The sequence below is a fragment of the Pithys albifrons genome, chromosome 5 (genome assembly GCF_047495875.1).
Source record: "Pithys albifrons albifrons isolate INPA30051 chromosome 5, PitAlb_v1, whole genome shotgun sequence".
Taxonomy (NCBI): Eukaryota; Metazoa; Chordata; class Aves; order Passeriformes; family Thamnophilidae; genus Pithys; species Pithys albifrons.
This window is the reverse complement of record NC_092462.1, coordinates 28,263,553-28,284,220: the sequence shown is the minus strand read 5'-3', so window position 1 is coordinate 28,284,220 and position 20,668 is coordinate 28,263,553. Positions and strand designations below refer to the sequence as shown.

At 40.7% G+C, this 20,668-nt stretch overlaps 1 protein-coding gene across 7 annotated transcripts in view; it reads right to left on the bottom strand.

Moving 5' to 3' along the window:
• Positions 1–20,668, bottom strand: part of CSGALNACT1 (chondroitin sulfate N-acetylgalactosaminyltransferase 1) — a 43,290-nt gene that overhangs the window by 10,078 nt on the left and 12,544 nt on the right. For 3 of the 7 annotated variants that reach the window (XM_071556017.1, XM_071556018.1, XM_071556016.1), the window contains 4 exons: positions 17,920–18,091; positions 17,637–17,782; positions 6,816–7,072; positions 4,255–5,167 (listed from right to left, as the gene is read on the bottom strand). In XM_071556017.1, coding sequence (XP_071412118.1) covers positions 4,255–4,888 — 634 coding nt within the window. In that variant the 5' untranslated portion in view covers positions 4,889–5,167; positions 6,816–7,072; positions 17,637–17,782; positions 17,920–18,091. Of the gene's footprint in view, positions 1–4,254; positions 5,168–6,815; positions 7,073–14,744; positions 14,812–17,636; positions 17,783–17,919; positions 18,092–20,668 lie in introns of those variants that run through there. The other 4 variants (XM_071556019.1, XM_071556020.1, XM_071556021.1 and 1 more) reach the window with 3 other exon arrangements.

Here is a 20,668-nt window from a genome sequence, read left to right as displayed (position 1 = left end):
CACACAGGTGGCTTCTAACTCTGTGGTTTTGGTTTTGTTCAGTACTTCTGCTACAGCTGAAAGCAAGCAGCTTAGGTGAAGGCAAGGTTCCCTTGCACAAAATGGTAATCCAAGAATTTGAAATCCTAACATTTTATATTGAACTCTCTGTAAGTTTAACGCCTAAAATTTGTTTTCAATTTTTAAGCATCTTCTTTCCTTTTTTAATTACCATCTTTTTAGAAGCAGAGAACAAACTGATTTGCCCAACATCAGGCAGTGAGCCTTGGAAATTATTCTGAATGTCCTGAGTCATTCTGGGGACTCACATAGAAGAACACTCTGCTTTTTACATTTTTTTTCCATTCCCGAAGGCACTACTTCATTTATGCAACCAGTACAACCAGTACTTTTTACATGATTCAGAAATATGTGTAAAGCAGCCTCCATTCTAAGATCCGAGCTACGAGGAGAGGAAAAAAGTAGACTCAAAAAAGTAGGAAAAAACCCTTTTCCTGAAAAGATTGCTCCTGAAATGAAGGCCTAGGAAAGGCTAGATGTTCACTATGGATAAAAGAACTATGGATAATTGATCATCTATTGCTTCCATTACAGCAGCTATGTTTCAGAATATGCACCATTCCTTTCTCCAAGCAGGGAGAAAAGTTAAAAGTTTTTAAAAGCCAATGTAAAAAAGTAAACAGGAGCTCTGGGTCAGCAGAAAATAGCCCTAAAATGAAGAAAAAGTGAAAGGCAAAATAAGACCTCAGCTCATGGGCTGACTAAAGAGCAGTAAGTGTCCAGCCTTCAGAGCAGCAATTTCCAGGGTTCTCTAAAGAAATGGAAAATACCTGGCGCTTCCATTCAGCAAGGCAGGCAAACAAGTATCATCTACATGGATCTACACGGAATCAGTAACTAAAACAGCCATGCATTCTTAACAAATGCTGTTGGGTGGATGACAATCTCAGTTCCACAGACCACAGGTTTCAGGTCTTCCACTATCACTAGAAACACTCCCTGGACCCACGCTCATTACTTCTGTTAGATGTTGTAGGAATCACTTAGTAGGATTTACCAGCATTCACTGTCCCCATTTTAACTCTGTATTATGATGGTCTTCCCACTTCATGTGTAGTGAAAGAAATTTGAGGAAAAGCATCATTGTTTCTCCCAATAAGCTTTCAGGGCAAAAATTGCATCATGTAGACCACCACCAGTAGCTGCCGACTTGAGAAAGCAAAGCTACTCCTTTCCATTTCTATCCAAGACCTTAATTAAATTTCCAGTCACTACTAGACAGGCACATAGTTCAAGTAGAAAAACTTATGATATAGCATATTTGACAGTATCATGGCAGGGCATTTCTTAAGCAACCCAGGAATTTTTTTGGAACTGTTGCTGTTAGGAAAGAGTATCACCAGACAGTGATTCCATCACTTATGGAACAAACCACTCAGGCTTGTCATACTCTCCAAATTATTATCTCCATCTTTGAGAAAATGAATTGACTCCCAAATATATTTAGCTCTGCTGCTATTTACATAAATTAATGACCAGATCTGTTATCCTGCTCACTGAGCAACTGGCTTCTACTGGAAACAGAGCAGTATTTTGCCTGCTTATAATACTCAGAAATTTCTGGTTTTTTCGATGCTGTTTCTTACTGACTCCTCATGGTAGAAAACCAGTGAACTTGGTGCAGAAATGGAGGAATAAGGGCGATAGGAGAACATTGTAACAGCTGAAGAGCCCAAGTGCCTCTGTGAAGTGAGAAGCGGAGCAGGGCAGCAGCCAGATGGATACATTCGAGCTCCAGGGAGAAGGTGTGGCTCCCTTGGCTTTGAATAATACGGGAGGGGGGGGGGGGGGAATGGCGGGGTGGGGGCGGGTGGAAAATTCCACTACATGTCAGCTATTACTCTGGAAGGAGAACTGTCTGAGAATCGTATCCAAATTTAATGTAACAGCGATTCTGCTTAGAAGTTTAATGCAGATGTAATGTACTGGGGTTCCTGTCTAATTCCCACGCACAAGCAGCTCTGTCTAGAAACTGCGGAGGATGCAACACTTATTTTAAGACATCCCAGCCACAGAGTCGAAACACTTCTCTTTAAATAGAAAAAGTGTTTGAAGAAACATTTTCCCTCTGCAAACACAAGAATAAAGGCCCAAAATTAAAAGAAAGAGATACAGACCCTAATCAAGTTTATTGCCCCATTTGACAACGCTGCCTATTGGCAAATGCTAGCAATGAACTAGCACTGAAAAAGTGATAGTAAGTGCCAGATGTGATTCACAAGAACAGAAAAATCCACATAAGAGGCCCAAGCAAACAAGATGAACTTGCATGACACTATGTGCTAGCGAAACTCAGCATCAGCAACACCTGAGTAAAGTTGGTGTCAAAAGCTTTCCTGAATAATAGAGCAGAAACAAGGACACAAATCTCACATAAAAAGCAGCAGTTCAGGTTTTAAATCCTATCTCTGACCCCGATGACCTGATTTTCATTTCAGCACATCTCTCTACCTGATTAACCTTACAAGGTCAGTAGCCCCACATTTAACATAAGAGATGGCACACAGCTTTTGTGTGCTGTTATTGCTAAAACAGCTGGAAATGAGGACTTGGAGGGTTAAGTGGCATTACTTTCAGTGCAGATGTGGGCCACATCTCCCAGAAAACTCCAGATACACTTGGCAGTTACAGAAAATGAAAACAGCTGGCTTGGTGGCTGACTAAATGGAGCTCATGGTTGCTGTGTTGTGGGATTTATATTAAGCTGCCAGAAGCTGACATAGAATTCAGCCTGTTACTGACTTGTGTAGGCAGTGGCACCTGCAGAGCACTGTTTCCAAAACAAGTTCTGAGTCCAAACTATAATTGAAATGCAAAACCGGAACAGAAAACTCAGTCCTCCCTTCACCTGCTCAAGTTACACACAGCAATGGATTTATTTGTGTCTTGATCAGTGGGTTTTGCCATTCTTGGAGAATGGAGGATGGGGGGAAAGGGAGTGACAAGAGATGACAGAGATTTCCAAAGGAACTAGGCAGGGAAATCTTCTGCCAAATCTTTTTTTCCAGCCTCAGAGCACAGATCCCTGCATTTGCAAGCAAATCAGTCTGCATTGTTGAGTGAGAATGAGAATTTGTTCCCTTACCTACAGAAGCAAGAGTCTGCCCTGCAGGTTAGGACACAAAGAAGATTTTTTGAGCTCAGACTGAGCTGCACACAGGGCTCCAGTTTCCTGAGTTTCGAGTCGCATGCAGGGCTTCCTCCCTCTGGAGTATTTCACCATGGTATGTGAAAGCCAGCAAGACAATTACTTCATGAAGAACTTCCACAGAGCCAGTGCTGCAGTGTGCATCTCTTCCCCATGCCTTTCTGCACACCAGCTTCTGTCTTGTTATCCAAGCACGGCACTGGTACCCAGGGTAAGACCCTTGCTGTGCATAAAGGCAGGCTTTAAGCTTAATGGATATTAAGTAATGTATGGCAGGAAACATTTCCTCCTACCTCATCACCCCCTCCCAAGAAGAGCTGGTGCCAAAGAGTCATTACATGCTTGTTCAGCGCAAACAATAAACTACAGAAACATATTTTGAAAAGATAGACTGAACAACAAACAGAAAGGAGAATGGAAGCATGTAGCTTCGAGATGCCTTTAAATGCTGGCAGCCAGCAGCACTTCTCAGTTCTCTGCCCATGCCCTGGTCCCCTATCTGAGCAAGAAGAATTGGACTGGTGTGGAGGAAGTGCCTGGAGCAGAGGGGAGGAAGGACCTGCCCCAGTGAGATCTTCACAGTCTAAGCAACTCACATCCCTGCTACAGGATGCACCTGCCCAACTGGCAGGTATATCCCAGCATGGCTTCAAGAACCTACTGTCAACAAAGAAATATATATAGGGTGAAAATGCACAACTGGCCAATGCACAACATCACTAGTTTGTCCTTATCACATGGAGGATGTGTTTTGCTATGCTCTATTCATAAATGCTTGGTGAAGTAAACAATCCACAGCAAAATCAGTAGTGATTTGGGATCAGCATGTAAGAGCAGTAGTTTCATAAATGGTAGGCATCTTACCCACATGTTCTCTATGTCTGCAGCACAAACATCTGAAGATGAGGAAGGCAAGTTTTTCTCCTATGCTAAATTCAGATAGGTCAGGTGTGGATTAAAACTCCCATCTGCCTCAGCAACTTAGTCACACCAGAACTCCTCACCAGCACTATGGGGACCTTTTAACCTGCTGTCTGCATACAAACCTTCAACGAAGTCAGAGGCTGCGTATACATGGTGCTTTGCATTGCCAGCCGCCTCTGGTTGGTTCAAACTCCCGACTGCTAACTCGATCACCTCCATCAACTCATCTCGCTTATCCTTCCTTACAGGTTTCTCTTCTGGGTGGCGCGTCAGCCCTGTCTCCAGTTGGTACACCTTCTGGAGGGTAAAGCTCTCAAAGGGCACAGCTGCATACTCTGTGGACAGTTTAACACCACTGTGCACCTCTGCTTTGTCTACTTGGGAACGGAGGAAAGCCAGCAGGTTAGCTTGGGCCTTCTCCGGGTTGCTGTGGTCAAGCCAAATGTCCAAAGGGTTTGGATTCTGGTTCTGTGTCTTCTTAAGCTGCTCAGTCCTGCCCTGGAGTGCAACCTTCAACTGGGCAATTTGTTTCTTCAGGCTGACAATGTAATTGCGGTGTTGCTCTTCTCGCTCTTGCAGAACAGCTTCATATCCCTCATTCACAGTCGGACTGTGCACCCTGGGTAAGGCAAGCTGCTGGCTGTCACCCTTGGGTGTGCAAGCCAACATATAAACAATAGACATCGAGCAACAGGCCACCACCAGCAGGCCTACAAGTCGGGGGAGAAACAGAATAAATCCTCGTCGGAGCATCATATCTCAAAAACCAGACTCTAACCCTACACATGCAAAAGTTCTTACATCCATGCAGTGCCAGAAAGGCCTCTGGACTTGGAGCACTTTTACAGAGATGCATGTATGTGCAGGAACTGGCTTGTCAGCTCTCTTAAAACGGGTGGTGCTCTGCCTCTCTCTGGTGTTTCCCAAGCAGGACCAAGAGATAAGCTGTGAAGCAGACAGGACAGTTCCTGATCCTCATGGCAACACCTATGTTGCTGCAATGTGATCAGATGGTGGCTGATGGAGCCCAAGGATCTGAAAGACAAATGACAGTCATTCAGACAAGTTAGAATTTGGTGATTCAGTCCAGATTATTTAGAATGCCCTAAGAATTTACCTTGTTTCTCAGCTGCTCTGGCAGATCTCAGAGCTGTGAAATGCTTGGGCCAAGACCTAAAAGATGCCTAGATCCTTATGTGGGAAATACTGTATGAATGCATTTAAAGTTAATAACATGACTGGGGCTCATTACCAATAAAAAACTAGTCCAGGCCTCAAAGTCTGCCATTCTTGAGAAATACTAGGAAATGCCTAGTGGTGAGATGATGAGTTGCTCAGTTCATCCAAGCAACGAAGGCCCTCCAACCATTCTCAACTCTTGGAGTGCTCAAGTTTTGGAAGGAAGGCAAAATAGTCCCACAGCTACAACAGACATTTTTAGCTTTCAGGCATGTTTTTCTGAAACACCAGGGAACAAATAGAGTCCATTTGAACATATCAAGCCTGACCCGGAGTGAAATTTGATAACCAAGGAACTAGAAATTGTTATCAAGGCCCATAGTAGCAAGTAACATTTTTTTACATGTCCTACCAGATGTTCCCATAAAACCCAAATAACTAGGGATAGGATTTTTTTCAGGAACATTCAGATCAAGTCTTATTCAAAATCAGGGGAAGCTTTGTTTCCATTCTAGGAAGCTGTTCTCATTGTACTCTTAGTTTCACATTTCAAGGCCTTCTTCTCTTTCTCATAACATTATAAAAGGTTATGCAGCAATGTACAGTACTACTGCATTTTCTCACGTATGCTCTCTGCCCAGGACTGCAGACTGCAGAGAAGGTTTAGGGAAAGATAGCTTAGGTATTTTTTAAAATAAGAGAAGGTAAAACTGGGAACATTATTATTTTTAATAAAACTTCCCAAGTATTTGTAGAAAGAGGAAAGAAAAATTAGATGATTGAACAGGAATATTGACCTAGCTGTAAGCTACATTAAAACAATTGTGCTGAGAACATTAACAGTGGGATTTTCAAAATTCCCTCAGTTTTGGCCCAAATCCATTCTGGTGCAAGGAACTTCATAATTTACTCAGCTGACTGTACACTTGGGGCAAGCCTGAGTAACATCCTAGATTACACGTAACACTGCATTGTTGGGTTCAAACACAGTCAAATTAAACCCTTGGTGCTCTCCCTTTGGATGCATGCATGACATCGTGACACTCTTTTGCCAGTAGAAATTCATAGTCCTTTCAGGTGTACATCCTTGATGGCAGACCCCTAAGTATAAACAGTTTAACTAAGACTTTCAGAGTTCTTTTCAGTTATTTCTAGTCCTGAGTCAAAGTCTTACATAGGACGTTTTAACAACTGTCATGTGACTTCCTCCCCCTCTGTCATGATTGACTGTTACTCTATATACAGCAGTTATGCAGAGATATTTCTCATGTTTGAGCTGTTTTCATTATTTCATGTTTGCAGAGCTTCTAGAAAAAAACTCCAACTTTTAGAGTACAAATTGAGGGGGCTAGAGTGAGCTATAAATATAGTACTGTGTTTTTCTCAAACAAATGCTGAATGACTATTATAGCATTTATAGGAATCTGCAGAAAAGAATTGTTGATTTTGAACAAAATATTTAAGCAGCAGGAAAAAAAAAGCAGGACAAAGTTGGTGCTCCTACCTTTTTGATGTGATCTTCTCTTTGAAGCATCTTAGTCTGCTATAGCCTCTTCTCAGCCTGCCAAAATCACCCCCTGTTTATCTCCCTTCTTATGCCCTTCCCAGAAAATGCAAGTACTATGAAAAGCGCTGTCAGCCTCGGAACACCTCTTCATTGCTTTCACATTTGTCAGCTGCCTACATCTTCAGTCTGTCTCCTGTGTGCTGAAACGCTGTAGTGGAGACGCTTCCTATGGATGCACTATAAAAGTTGGCCTCCTGCAATGCAAAGGAGCTTGTCAAAGCAGGGAAAATTAATCTGGGCATTTCTAACTGTACAACAGATCTGGCTAGAAGACTGCAAGAAGGTAGTGTGCAGGGAGACAGGGTCAGGAAGTGGTGAGATGTAGTACATAAAACACTGCTGTGCTTGTATGCTTCACTTCACACAATTAGTCCATTGACTGAATTGGCAGAAGCTGAACATCACTGAAAGGATTAGTTGTGCTAACATGGTATAAACTGAAATTACATCTCAATGGCTTAGATAAACACACTATTTCATTTCTATAAGCAATAACATATTCGAGTTCTGGATAAAGAGCTCTGCAAATGTTGACCTTAAAATATATATGTGTGTAGATAGCTATCTTCAATAAAACATAGTATGTCTTTCTTCAGGGTACCCTTTCTTTACTATATAGTTTTCTGGTTTGTAATCTTACCCATAAAAGACACATCTTTATAAACACTTCAAGACAGTAAATTAACAGAGCTACTTTGTCCTTTGAACTGTCATTCTCATAATAAGGCATGAGTGGAGGCATCCTGTCACAAGCATTCATTACTTGCCCTCTGTTGCTGGATCTGTCTTATTAAATTGTACTGATTGGTTCCAGTGGCATTGCCTTACATTGACTGACATTTCAATATACAGCTGTTACTGTACTACTATCTCATGGGCATGCTTGTGAAAGCAGTCCTAATCCATGTCAGTGCCAAAAAAAGCAGGTTACTTTAAGTCAGCACTGAAGGTGGTCATGGCTAAGGCATCTCAGCTGCACAGACAAGTACCAGAAAGCCAAGGATGGTAACTCCTCCTAACAACCCTTCTGTTGATTTCACCAGACCGACAGTTTCATACCAACTGAGAGAGAGCCCGAGATGAAGAGAAGACAAACTGAAATGTCAGGTCTGTTTCCAGGAACTGACAAAACCACCTCTGTATTTCACAGCAGTCAGCTGCATCAAGTAGTATTAATCTCTTTGCAAAGAGAAGCTGTAACAAATATGCAGTGATTGGTCTGATAGCTGAGGAAAAGGGCGTTAATTCTAAAAAACCCCAATTTGCAAAAATATCTTCAACCTCAGCTCAACCTGTTAGCCCAGCCAGAGGTCAGTCCAGCTCACAGAGGTGCTTTTCACTTGCTTTCCAGGAGCCTGGGGCCCAAAAAATGATCTGAACACAGAAATAGCTTCTGTCATCACTGTAAGCACTGTGTAAACAGCTTTCCACAGGGGAGGGTGCTGCACCCAGTCATAGTGGCAAAACTTAAGAAATTTGGTTAGTTTGAAATTTCGGATGGTAGGCACCCATCACTGTTTCTCACCAACATCTGTATTTTTAATGGGCTGTAGAGTACAAGATGTTCACATCTGCACAGAAATGACAGTGTATTTCAAATCTGAATTTCTGACTCACAGAAACCACACTGAGAATTTGTGCAGAAGAGAGGGACTCAAAACAAAATATATCTGCATATGTATCTTCCCTCTGAGCTCCACAGTTTCCATGCTCTTCAGGTTGAGGACAGAAATGAATGGCAAAAGCATTTGCATAGTGACTGTATTTGCATAGGCAGTGATCTCTCAGCCCATATGGCATGGGCAGTGCTGAATAGTTCCACTTTTACAAGTACTTTCTGCTGCAGGTTCTTATTGTAGGTGTAACTCAGACTGGCAACTCCATTTCAGCTCACAAAACTTTTTGAAATTCCTTTATTGTTTTTACTAGAGGCAGGAAATGGCAGAAGCTGCAATTAGGTTTTGTGTAGGTGTTTGAAACATCTTCATTGAACAGCAGCACACATCACAGTGGAATTTCACTAGAATCATATTAATCTCTAAAATGAGCTGCAGGGAGGAGGAAACATGTTTCACCTAGATTATAAGTGCCTTACAAAAATAGAGAAAGACATTCTGCAGCCACTTGGCATTTGCCTTGAACTTTTTAATTACAAGGACTGTGCATAGCACTGCAGACAAATTAGTCTGTTTCAAATGTTAACAAGATTTTTGCCCCCTCAGCTCCTTGACAGAAATTCAAGCCACTCAGCAGAATGGGACATGTCACAGGCATTAAAAACTAATCTCATGCAACAAATTAAGGTGCATGTGCACTTTATGCAAAGGTAAATTCTATTTCTCCTTAATGCCAAATCATGATTTCTCAACTACTTCTCAGCGCAGTTCATCTGCCCAGGGAGGAATTAAACAAAAGGCTTAATAAAGAATAAAACCTGTCTGATAAACTGACTGGGTGCGCTTTCATAACCTTCTCCTATGTTGTCCCCTGTTATAAACCCCATCACTGCTCCCTCTTGGGATGACACTTTCACATCTCAAACAAACCACTTAAAGTCTTAACATCTGGCTTGCAATTTTCAATCCAAATAAAAGATTGTTAAGAAATAGTGTCCAGAATGAAAATGCTAAATGCCAATACTTCAAGACAGTAGACAACTTACCATAAAAATCTCCTAATCTTTGATTCCAGAGTAATCTTCAACAGAAAATCTTACTTCTATTGTCATGCATACTCTCAAAGAGAAAAGTGTCAGCATCTAATCCTGCCCACAGAAACACAATTATACTGTTCCTCTCTATAACGAACAATTACAGTCTGATCATCTGGCAAGTAGGTTACAGCCATTGTTAGAATCTGACTTCAAAACAAAACTAGAAACCCTCAAAAGCATTAACATTCCTGGAAATAACTATGTTTTCTTCTGAGGGAACTGAGAAGTAGCTACTTCATTCAAGAAGTAGCTTACATGCAAGATACGGCTATAGGCTTCTCACTCTGAAAGTTACAAAACGAATGCAGAAGTCATAACTTTTGCCTTTGTTATTACTCTGGACCTCACTGCTGCTAATTTACTTGGCTTCCTCTTACCAAGGTAAAGCAGTAACTTGATTTAACAGGACCATCTGCCATGCCACCTCAACTGAATTCTGAGGTCCACATGTACTTGTGTGAGGCAATCCACTTACACATGGCCTCAATGCTCATGAAGGTGACCTTCCCAACAGAAGGTGACAGTCTGAACAGAAATCAAGGCACTCTGAAAGCCTTCTGCTGTTATATGCAATAAACATTCCAGAATTATTCCAACTTTTACAGGAGCCATTTTTACTATTACAGTAGACATCCAGTAATATTCTACAGTATCATCATTTCTATTTTAAATAAAGCACTTAAAGGATTATTGAGGTCCCTTTGTCCTACAAGTGATACACATTCTGTGTGTGGGTTTATCATTTTGGATACACACAGAAGAGTGAAAGTGCCATGGCTTTCCACTCTCCACTGTTAATCATTAGTTTTAAAGTTAAAAAAACCACAGAAATTAAATAATTAATTTCTAACTACATCCGAAGTGAACCAATTTAGCATCTACAATTATCTCCACACACCAATAACACCATTTTTTCTAATAAACCCCCCCATTACTTTAAGTTACTGCAACGACACCCCCAGAACTGATTTCTCTTCCCCAGAACAATGATATCTCTGAAAGACTGTGCAGTTTTCCACATATCAATAACCAGCAATTACAGGGGTCTGTATTAGAAATGTTATTTTTTGTATGAGATACTCAGATTCCCACTTTACAACCATGATAACACTACCCCTCTCTCCTAAACACACTGATTTGTAGGTATATAAACCCACGCACCCTCAGTACAATTGTTAGGTGGGGGTACTATAGGGCGCTTCCAAAAGCATTTACAAGACTTTCCTGTGAGTTTCCACCACTCTGTCTGTCCTTCAGTGGGCAACTTGACGGAGACAGTGTGTCAAGCTCTTAAGAGAAAATGCATTGCTGCTTCAGAGATGCTCTAAGTCACAAAGACCATCTCCATGATGCTTCAAGAAAGAAATGACAATGTTCTTCTCTATAGGTCCTTGAATATTTCCTGATTAAAATAAAAAATAAGATAAATTTTGCTTATCCATTTAGAATTGTTCATAGAATTAACCAGGTTGGAAAAGACCTCTGAGATAATCGAGTCCAACCTTTGATTCACCCCAATTCTGGACTTGGGAAAAAATGCTGTTATTTCACTTTGAAATGTTTATTCGTGCACCCTCAGTGATTTACGCAAGCAAAAGAAAACTGACTGCTACCAACAAGCAGTCAGTCATTCCTTTTAAAAACAAAGATGACCACAGTTTCACAAAAGTAACTCAGGTCAGCAGGAGCAAAGCCTGTAAAAATGAAGGAATCTACACCTGTGTAGGGACACACCATGAATTCTTGTGGATTTAAACCCATCTCTTCATGAATATTTTCTTGTACGAAGTGCATACTACTGTCACTTTATGTCAGGAGCCCTGAGGATTCTGCGAGATGTGCATCACAGTACCACAGCCTTTCAATGAAATATGAAGCCTAGAGTATGCTCAGTCAGGATGGCCATGAATCAGTGAAGGTTTAGCACCTACCTAACCATGAGAGTTGTTTATCCATTGATAAAAATGCACATGCATGACTAAGGTGTGTTCAGAAACAGGAAAGCCTAACTAGGCTGAGCTGCAGGCTAGAAAGCAGTTTGTGTGCGTTGCAGTATTTATGTAGGACTGCTTTAGTCTGCGCTATAAAAGCACTCATATGTTTAGCTACCGTCAGTCCAACCTTTCAGCTACAACTGCACAGTGCAATGAAACCTCGTTGCTTTGAGAAAAGCTATTGGGTGACGAAGTACAGTAACAGTAACTTAAGGTATCTATCCTATCAAAGTCCTTGTAAGGTAAAAATAGAGTTCTAAAATGTCTGAACAATCCAGCCTGACCTGGAGATTACATCTTCCTCTCCTGAGAAATCCCTGGTACAGGTAGAAAGTCCTGTACCAAGCTAGATGTGGGCTTGATTTTCATTAACTCCAGCAGAGTTAGCAGTGGACGAGGTTTCCTCCCTCCTGAGTCCAGCATGTGGGAACTGAGGAGAGACATCTGGCTCCCACAAGTCTAATGTTATATTCTTACAGTAATGCAGAGCCCTAAATTTTGAACTGCTTGTACCTGAAATGAAATTTACTGGGTAGTGTGGTATCAATACAGTGCTTCAAATAAAATAAGAGTAAGGGGAACAACAGAAAAAAACATCATGGTAGTCAAGGTATTAAGGGTTAGGTAGATTATCTGGGCTGAGCAAGAATTATCAGAATAGGGACTAATTTTGCTGACCAAGATTACTGTTCAGCTATAGTTTACATTACAGAAGAAAATCAAGTTTCAAACTACAAACTAATAACCAGGACACCACCAGAAAACAGCTGCAACCTGGTTCAGTATTACACAACTTACCCAAGCTCCACACAGAGCTCTAAGCCATGCAGCATTAACAGCTCGTCTACCAACAACTCCCAAGTACAGGTTTTAAGGAAAAGGGTCTCTTCTGTGCGGCGTGGAGGGAAAGGGAGAAGGGTTTCCCTGCTATCCCCTTTGTTCCATGGGGACAGAGAAGGGAGGGAGAGACAACAGTTCCAGGTAGTTGCAAGGCAGAGAATCATCTGTTTATTCAAAAAAACACCAGGTAATGTCCCGTCCTGAGGGCAGTCCCCAGGTTTGGCAGGATTGGGTGAAAACTGAGGAAAAGGCAGGGTCAAAGGTCCCTTAACCAATAGGGACAAGGGCAGCGCTGGCTGGGGCCCTGGCACTGCCCCTCCCTCCCCAGCCACGAGGGATAACAGAACAGAAAGGGGAGAAGGGCCAAGGAGCTCTCACCAGAGCACCAGGGTGGGGACGAACATTGCCCAATAGCTGGTCCATCAACAGAACAAAAGGCCTCTGGGCGACACAAAGAGAACTGGCAGGGTGTGGACAACGACCCATCACAACTGAAACGCAGGCAGGGTAACAGAACCAGATACTGCTTTTTAAAACTTCAACTGAGTTTCTGAGTTTTTTAAGGTGTTTGTCCAGTGCTGGTTTTGGAATTCATTTCAGCATCTTCCTACACCCAAACTCTGCTGGTCTGTATTTCTCTATCAGTCTGGTACGTACTGATCAACAGGAAGAGACCAGGCCCCTGACTCAGCCCCTATTTCCTTCCTGCTCCAGGTTAGGATTTACTATGAAGCAAGACATGCCACAAAGTCTTATTTAGTTGACTGTTTTGATATATGATTTTTGTCAGACCTAGCACTTCCTTGATATACCAAGAAAGAGTCTCATAGTAATTCCTTGAAAAGCTCAAGCACTTTCAGTTGTTTCAGTAAAACAATTTTTCTCTTTCTGGCAAAAGTTTCCAAATATCTTTTTTTTAACTTGGGGCTTACATAATACTTGAGTCTCATCAGCTTCACTTTCATCATTAAACTAGCCAATTCTTTATTATGAGAACTTGAAAAGATAAATCATAGCAAAGTCTCTTCAGAAAAGGTCTACACAGAGAGGAAAAGAAAGGAAGGTTTTCTGTGTTCACTGTTGTAGAATCTTCTAACTACTTGCCCATGAAATTCTTCTTACAAAAAGGAATTGAAAAAAACTCTTGAGGACAACCAAAAATAAAGAACTATCTTGCAGAATACAAATGTCTACAAACTTTTATTCGTGTCAGTTGATTTGAACGAAATGAAGATATTTATCTTTGTATGATACTTTATCACTTACATGGATTTTTTTAAATAAAATTTTTCAATAGGTTGAGAATGCCTACTTTGTTTTTAATTTAAAAATCACAGTGCTTCAAGTTTCCACTTCATGTCAGGTTTTGTGGGTTTCTTTGAAGAAGGCAGAATGCACGCAAGCCCACAGAAAACTGCTTTTGGTTAAATGGCTATAAGAAAAAATATTCTTTTAATTTTATGAAAAATGTCATCACATTTCTATATCCTTATTTCAGTAAACCAAGCCACATTTCAAGTGCTAATGAGATGCCTGCTCACAGTTATTTCAGTTTCTAAGTTTTATCTCTGATCCTCAAATCATATTGAAAATGGGATTTATACTTTCAATTTCTTTATAAGATACCTCAATCCAAACAATTGGTCTCACATACTAATTTACAGCTATCTGATATACTAAATTACAGCCATAAATGTAATTTCTTATTGATCAACAAGAAATTTCAGTTCCCTCATTGACTGTATTGGTATCTGGATTAAAACTGGAGTTTATTAAGGAGATTTTAAATGCAGTTACTGCATAGTTGCCAACAGCTCTTAAAAAGAGCCATTCAGCTAGAAACACATTAAATGTTAACAGTCCACACAAAAGGCATCCTGGTTCTCTAACACAGTAAAGCTAAGTAAAGTCAGTTTCCCTTGCCAGTAAAAGCTATCTGTTTTTTCCCCTTTTGTTACACAGGAGAAGCACACCCTGCAGTCAGATCAGCATTTCCTGAAAGGTTCCAAAGAGCCTATCCCTTGAAACAACTTCAGGCTTTAATCAGCAGCAAAACACATTTCATGCAAATTTATGAAATAGCACAGACAATATGAACTTTCTCTGTAACATTTTTCCTCACTGTACCACAAAGGTATCTGGCTTGGTTTGATTTACCAAGTTGTGTATCCAGGTTGATACAAACCAAATTTTTTTTTCTTTTTTTTTTTAAGGCTAGTTAATTTTTTTTTCATTTAAAGAAAACTTTCCTGTAATTAGGTTCAAAGCTTTTCAGGAAGCAACAGTAGGAAAAAAAAAAAGTATAGTCTCATACCCTACCAGAATGTTTGAAGAAAAGAATTTTCCTTGTGAGTTGAAGCTTCGTGAGTCTTTGTTTCTCTTCATATGAAAACTTGCTGGCAAGTGATAGCATTATTTTTTATTTTCACAAGGACTGGCTAGAATGTGTGCTGGCACAGCTACATAAGCTGCTGAAATAGAAAGAATAAATTGCTGCTGTGCCTTCAAAGACTTCTTCCTTTCCCTCCTTTTAATACAGTTTTCTGTAGAATATTAAAATCATACTGTTTTCAACAAGAACCCATAGCAGTTAAACTCAGAGGAAGCTATTGCTGCCCTCAAGCCAATGCCCTCTAGTCTGCCCATTTTCTAACTGGTGGAAAAGGAAATGTGGAAAGTGCACAAAAAGCTTTTATAGCAGAGAAATATTATTAACCTTTGTTATTTTGTTGATCAACCTATTCCGTAGGCATAAGTTTGTATTTTGTAACAGACATGCACAAGAAACAATTTCCCTATATGGGAAATGTTGCTTTTCTTCATTACTGCTCTCAATTTTTGCCATGGTTGTGACCCTCCATTGCTTCAAAACTGGTGTTTTTCCATTTGCTTGCCAAAGAAGCCACATGCTTCTCCATGTTTGGGTATTTCTTTTTAGCTACTTCTGAAAGGGGACAACCAGTTCCAATAGCTACTCTTCTTGATTAATACTTCAATTGATTCTAATAAGTTGCAGTCAAAAAGGACAAAGAAAAGTTCATTATATGTAAATAACTGGATATTTCAAAGAACCTAATTATCTTCTAGACAATCATAGGCAGAACTCTCCATTGTTTACTGTAAGAGACATGCATGCTGAAAGATCTATGCACGTTACCTAAGGTCTGGTTCCTGCACTTATCTACTGAGATATTGCCTGGACTCCATCTACCCACAGCAAGAACCAAATTCCTGCTGGGACCCCAGGGAATTTACCTGGCTAACTTAACCATCTAGTTTGTCAGATGACTATGGGTGGCTGGAGCAAGTTGTCCCCTAAACCTCCTGTTCCACACGATTATTTCACTGAAGAGCTACCACCACACTGTGCCAGCTAACTTATTTTACATAATTACAGTGTCTTCATTATTCCAGAAAACCACAACTCGACAGAGGTAGCGTGTCAGAAAGTGAGAACCCTCCTGATAACTTTGACACACTGACTTGCTCCCTTGCAAGACTAATTCAGCATCCTACTGTTTATTCATTGTATTTCTGACTTCAGTCACTTTTACAAGATTACTGGACATCAGGCAACCTGTGCAGTGCAATAGTTGAGTGTATGTCCAGTAGGTCCAGCACATCCAAGACGCACTCAGCAGAAAAGGAAAAGAATAGAATGAAAACCAGCTGTTCTCGATCTCCCCTTGCGTTTTATACACCCGCTTCTGCTTTATCTCAGATCTTCTACCTCAAAAAATGTACAGTTCACTCAAAATAATTTTAAAAAGCCAAGAACCAGACACCAATCTGAGTTAACAAGTTGCTTGCCAGATGAGGAGTCATGCATACATCCATTATTACAGGTCTAGAAATAGCAATCTTTTGAGAAGCTGTTAGAACAGCAAAACATGGCATGTGTATATAAAAGTAATCTGTAGATAAAACAGAAAATTGGTGAGAAACTTCTGTGAACAGATGCTTAAAGAAATAAAGCCATTTCATCCCAACTTCAAGTAGCAAATATTGCCATCATTATCAATGATGTCAGAGCCAGCTGCTTGCCGTGGGGTCTTGCTGTGTTCTCTCTAGAATGCAATGCCAGGCTCCCAGGTAGGGGGGTCTGCTCCAGATGGAAGCTACACAGATTCCTAGCTGTTGTAGTTTGGGATTATTATGTAAATTCTCTCCCCTGCCACTTAACTGCCCAGGCCGGCGGTTAACAAAAGAAGCAGTTAACTGTTGATCGCTGGGGTGGGGGCAGGTTTGTCTCTTTTGGGTTTTTTTTTGATATTCTCCCCAGTCTTGGCTCGGCGGAACGGGGGAGTGGGGGCTCGAAGGAGGCAGGCTGCCCTGCTGGTTACTGCTGGGGTTTTCCTGGCTGTCTTGGTGCTGCCTACCTCGGACTACTTTTCCTGCCGCGCTGCTGCTGCTGCCTGCCTTGGATTTGCTGCTGGTTGCTCGTATCTTTCTGCTTCTTGGGCGGGGAACACAGGGGGAAGAGACTGAGTCCATCTGAAAGCTCACTGCTCGTTTGTCTCGCTGGAGAGGGACTGAAACTCACTCTGCAGCCAGCCGGGCTGTGACATGAACACTTAAGTATAACCTTTTTCTCGCGGAGGAAAACCTGCTGGGTTTTGTTGTTGTTTTGGTTTTTTTTTCTTTCTCTTGTGGTGTTGGGGGAGTGGGTTGCACTAGTCTGTTTACATATATATATATATATATATATATATATATATATATATATATATATATATCAGTTATCCTTCTTGTATTAAAAATCCTTTTCTTAAATTTGATAAAGAGTGGTGTGATTATCGTGGAGGAGGCCCCTCCCCTGCTTGTGGGTAAAACATTTTGGTATTTTCCCCTCAAACCGAGACACTAGCACTCCTTGAATTCCTTGTTCTTTCTACCCATTTTGTATCTTCACATAGCAAGCCTCTCCACAATAGATATTCCTTGCTATTCAACACTTTACACAGCAGAAGTCAGGTCCAGTTGGGGCCCCAGTGAATCTATTGTGACAGCAAGGAATCAAATACCAGATATGTCCCATGGCTTCTTCATTCTTCCTAACAGATGCACAGGCCTTTTCAGAGGCTCTGGCAGAACCAGCTTGGCTGGTCTATTGAAATGACATATTAGTCCGGCAATAAGCATGGAAAATTTAAATGTGGTACAAACTATGACTTCAGCCCAGAGGAAAAAGAGTAAGAAAATGGTAAATACCTTGAAATTAGAACTCCGGAATCTCATCCAGCATTCAAAAGTAGAAGCCTAAAACTAAATAATGTGTACATATTGCAGGGACACAGTGAGGTTCCTCAGCTTTTGGCAGATCTGGAATTTCACACCAATCTGTCACGCAGGGGCATCTAGAAGGAATTTGAGGAGCAAATGTGAGGCAAATGCCTTGGCTGGGATCTCACAGCATCATTTTGCATTTCCTTTTTTTAAGAAGCACACACCCTCAAGATGTGTGCACCACTTGTTGGGTGAAGGCTCTACTCACTTCTCCTTGACTTTCAGAGATGTCCCATGAAATTTACGTCCTCCAAGCACTTTCTCCTTTACAGCAGGACAGTGTGTTTTAAGGAGTACAGCTACGGACTAAACCTCCCAGGTTGAAGTTACAGGATGGGCACTTCTATATCCATTAGCACAGGAAGAAAAGGATTCACAGCCTGAAGGAAGACAAGAGGAGCAGCTGAAAAGTGGCCTCCTCAGATGCTGAACTGGTTATGAAGGTTCCTCTAGATATGAGTCCCTGGTATCCAGCCAAAGGGGGCAAAAGTAAAGACAACTAACAATAATGGTGGGGCAGAGGGGGAAGACTTTCTTTTAGGCAGTCTACTTTTCCAGAGTAATTCAATTTAAGAGCCTTTCTCTGATTACACACTGCACTACAGACTCATGCAAAAGGTCATTTGTAGACAGCACACTCTAAGGTCTGCAAAGAAGTAAAGTTCAACTGTTCATACTCCAAAGCACTGGCAAAACGCAGTCCTCCCTCAGCCCAAATCCACACTTTGGCACAACACTGCAAAATAAAGGCTGTATTCATTACATAGGTTGGTTCTCAGGCTTGACCCATTTCAGTCTGCAAAGCTGATAAAAAAATTCACAAAATGACCAGAAAATGCTTCCACCATATCTGCAGAAGACAGTCCAGCTTGTACAGTTTAAAAACTATTTACACCAAAAGTGTGTGATTTTGAAGACCACAGAATGCCCATTTCCTGGTGTTATAAACACCTGATCAGTCTCAAATGGAAAACTGCATCCATCACTGGGAACACTAAGAAAGCTCTCTAAATAACACACCACTTTTTTCACCAGTGTAGGAATGAGGTAACTAGAAAAGGTTTCTCACAAAACTAAAACACTTCACAGTCAGACTACTTGAAACAATGGGCTTGCTAAAAGTATATTGTGTAAAGCAGAGCTCGACTTTACATTTCATTAAAGAGAGATAAGGAAACTTGTAACAAAAAAAGTAATCTCACAAAAAGGTTATGAGTGAGATTGTAATTGATTTTTTTTTCCTTTGAAAAAGGGAAGTTCCCAAAGGAGTTAAGGTAATGATGACACGATGGAGGAACATTTGTAATGGGTAGTACTAGGTCTGAAAACTAGTACTAGTAACCAAAAACCATCAGACACACTTATCTGTGCCATAGATAAAATATGCTGTGTTCAAAGAAGCATAACATCAAGAACACTGGCACTACAGCTTATTAATTCTTGTCAGATAACATGAGGAAATCACACAGATGACTTCAGTAATGACTGATAAATCAAGTGAGAAAGAATTTACAAATTGTAATTTCCTACTAAAACCAAATCAGCTGTAGCGATTGGAAAGCAAACTTTTTCACGCCTCTGATTTTATGCCTTGTAGGCAGATTTTAAAGGCACGGCTTGCACAACGTGAAAGGTATTCTCAGCCCTGATAGCTGGATATTAGTTACCTTTTGCTACTTTTCCCCCTGTAAACGCAAACTTTCTCAACTTGTCCCATTTTTTCTGGAATGCCATCTCTAACAGGCATCAGGACACTTTGGGTTTGCCTTATTTCCCAAATAACTTGGAAGAAAAAAAATGAAAAGGGTGTCTATGTATCACCTAAATGGAAAAATTTAATTTTTACCAATGTCGTAACGATTTATTGTGGAAGTTTTAATATCATTGTAAAGGAAAAAGAAATTGAGGTTCTTTCCAAGACATAGAATATTATTAACTGCTGAATGTCCATCTCTTTTTCTGGCACTGATTCTTTGTAAAGCATTGTATCAGTCTAAAACATCAGTACAGTTAGTAGTAACTGTTATTAATGAACAATGCAAGTAGACCCCCTGACAAGATGCCATAGCCAGGAGCCGTTATTTGGACCAGTCCCTGCTCTGTCTTCATTAAAAATTACAATTTTTTTTCTCCTCTGTTCATCTATTCAATATAAAAATGTCAAATCCCTCTAATTAGCTCAACACATTCACTGTAGTTGGACATCTGAAAGGAGCTTCAAAGAACAACAACTTGCTTTGTGCTTTCACATCATGTGCATGTGGTCACTAAAGAACAGAAACACAAACTTTAAAATTCATTACCCAGCCTGTGCCATTTAAGGTCAGCAATCAAATTACTAACTTTTTGTATGCAAGAGTGGAGATCACTTGCCAAGATGACATTTATACTCAAAATAAACAAGCAGCACAGTCTAGGTTTCCTAATGTGTGAGGCTGTTTGCATCTGATTGCTGATTCTCAGTGCTCAGACCAGATGCATGCAAAGAAGCAATATGCTTGTGAAAACACAAACCATATGCTCCAACCTGAGACTTTCATTCTAGGAAACAGAAGGGACTGGGTTAAATTCTAGATTGTGCTGTCCTCCACATTACTGCACTCTCCTCCATTAGTACTGATATACCCTAGCTAGGGCACACAGCTCACTTTGTTTTGCTAACAGGGTAGAAAACTGTGTTTAAAAGGAAGAATTGGGGAGTAAACATGTGGAGATAAAAGATGAGGGCATTTGTGGAACCACTTGGAATTACTATATTGCTAAAATAACCTTGCAATGTGAGGAAATTGGCTGTGAGTAGGTTCACAGCTATGAAAAACCATAAAACCTCAACATGGTTTGAAGCAGTTTTGCTGAAGGGAAGCAGCTGTAGCAGCTGGCTATGATTCTGAAATGTGTTTGGGAATAAAACCCCAACAAGAACAACAAAATTCCCCAGATGTTCAAGACATACATAT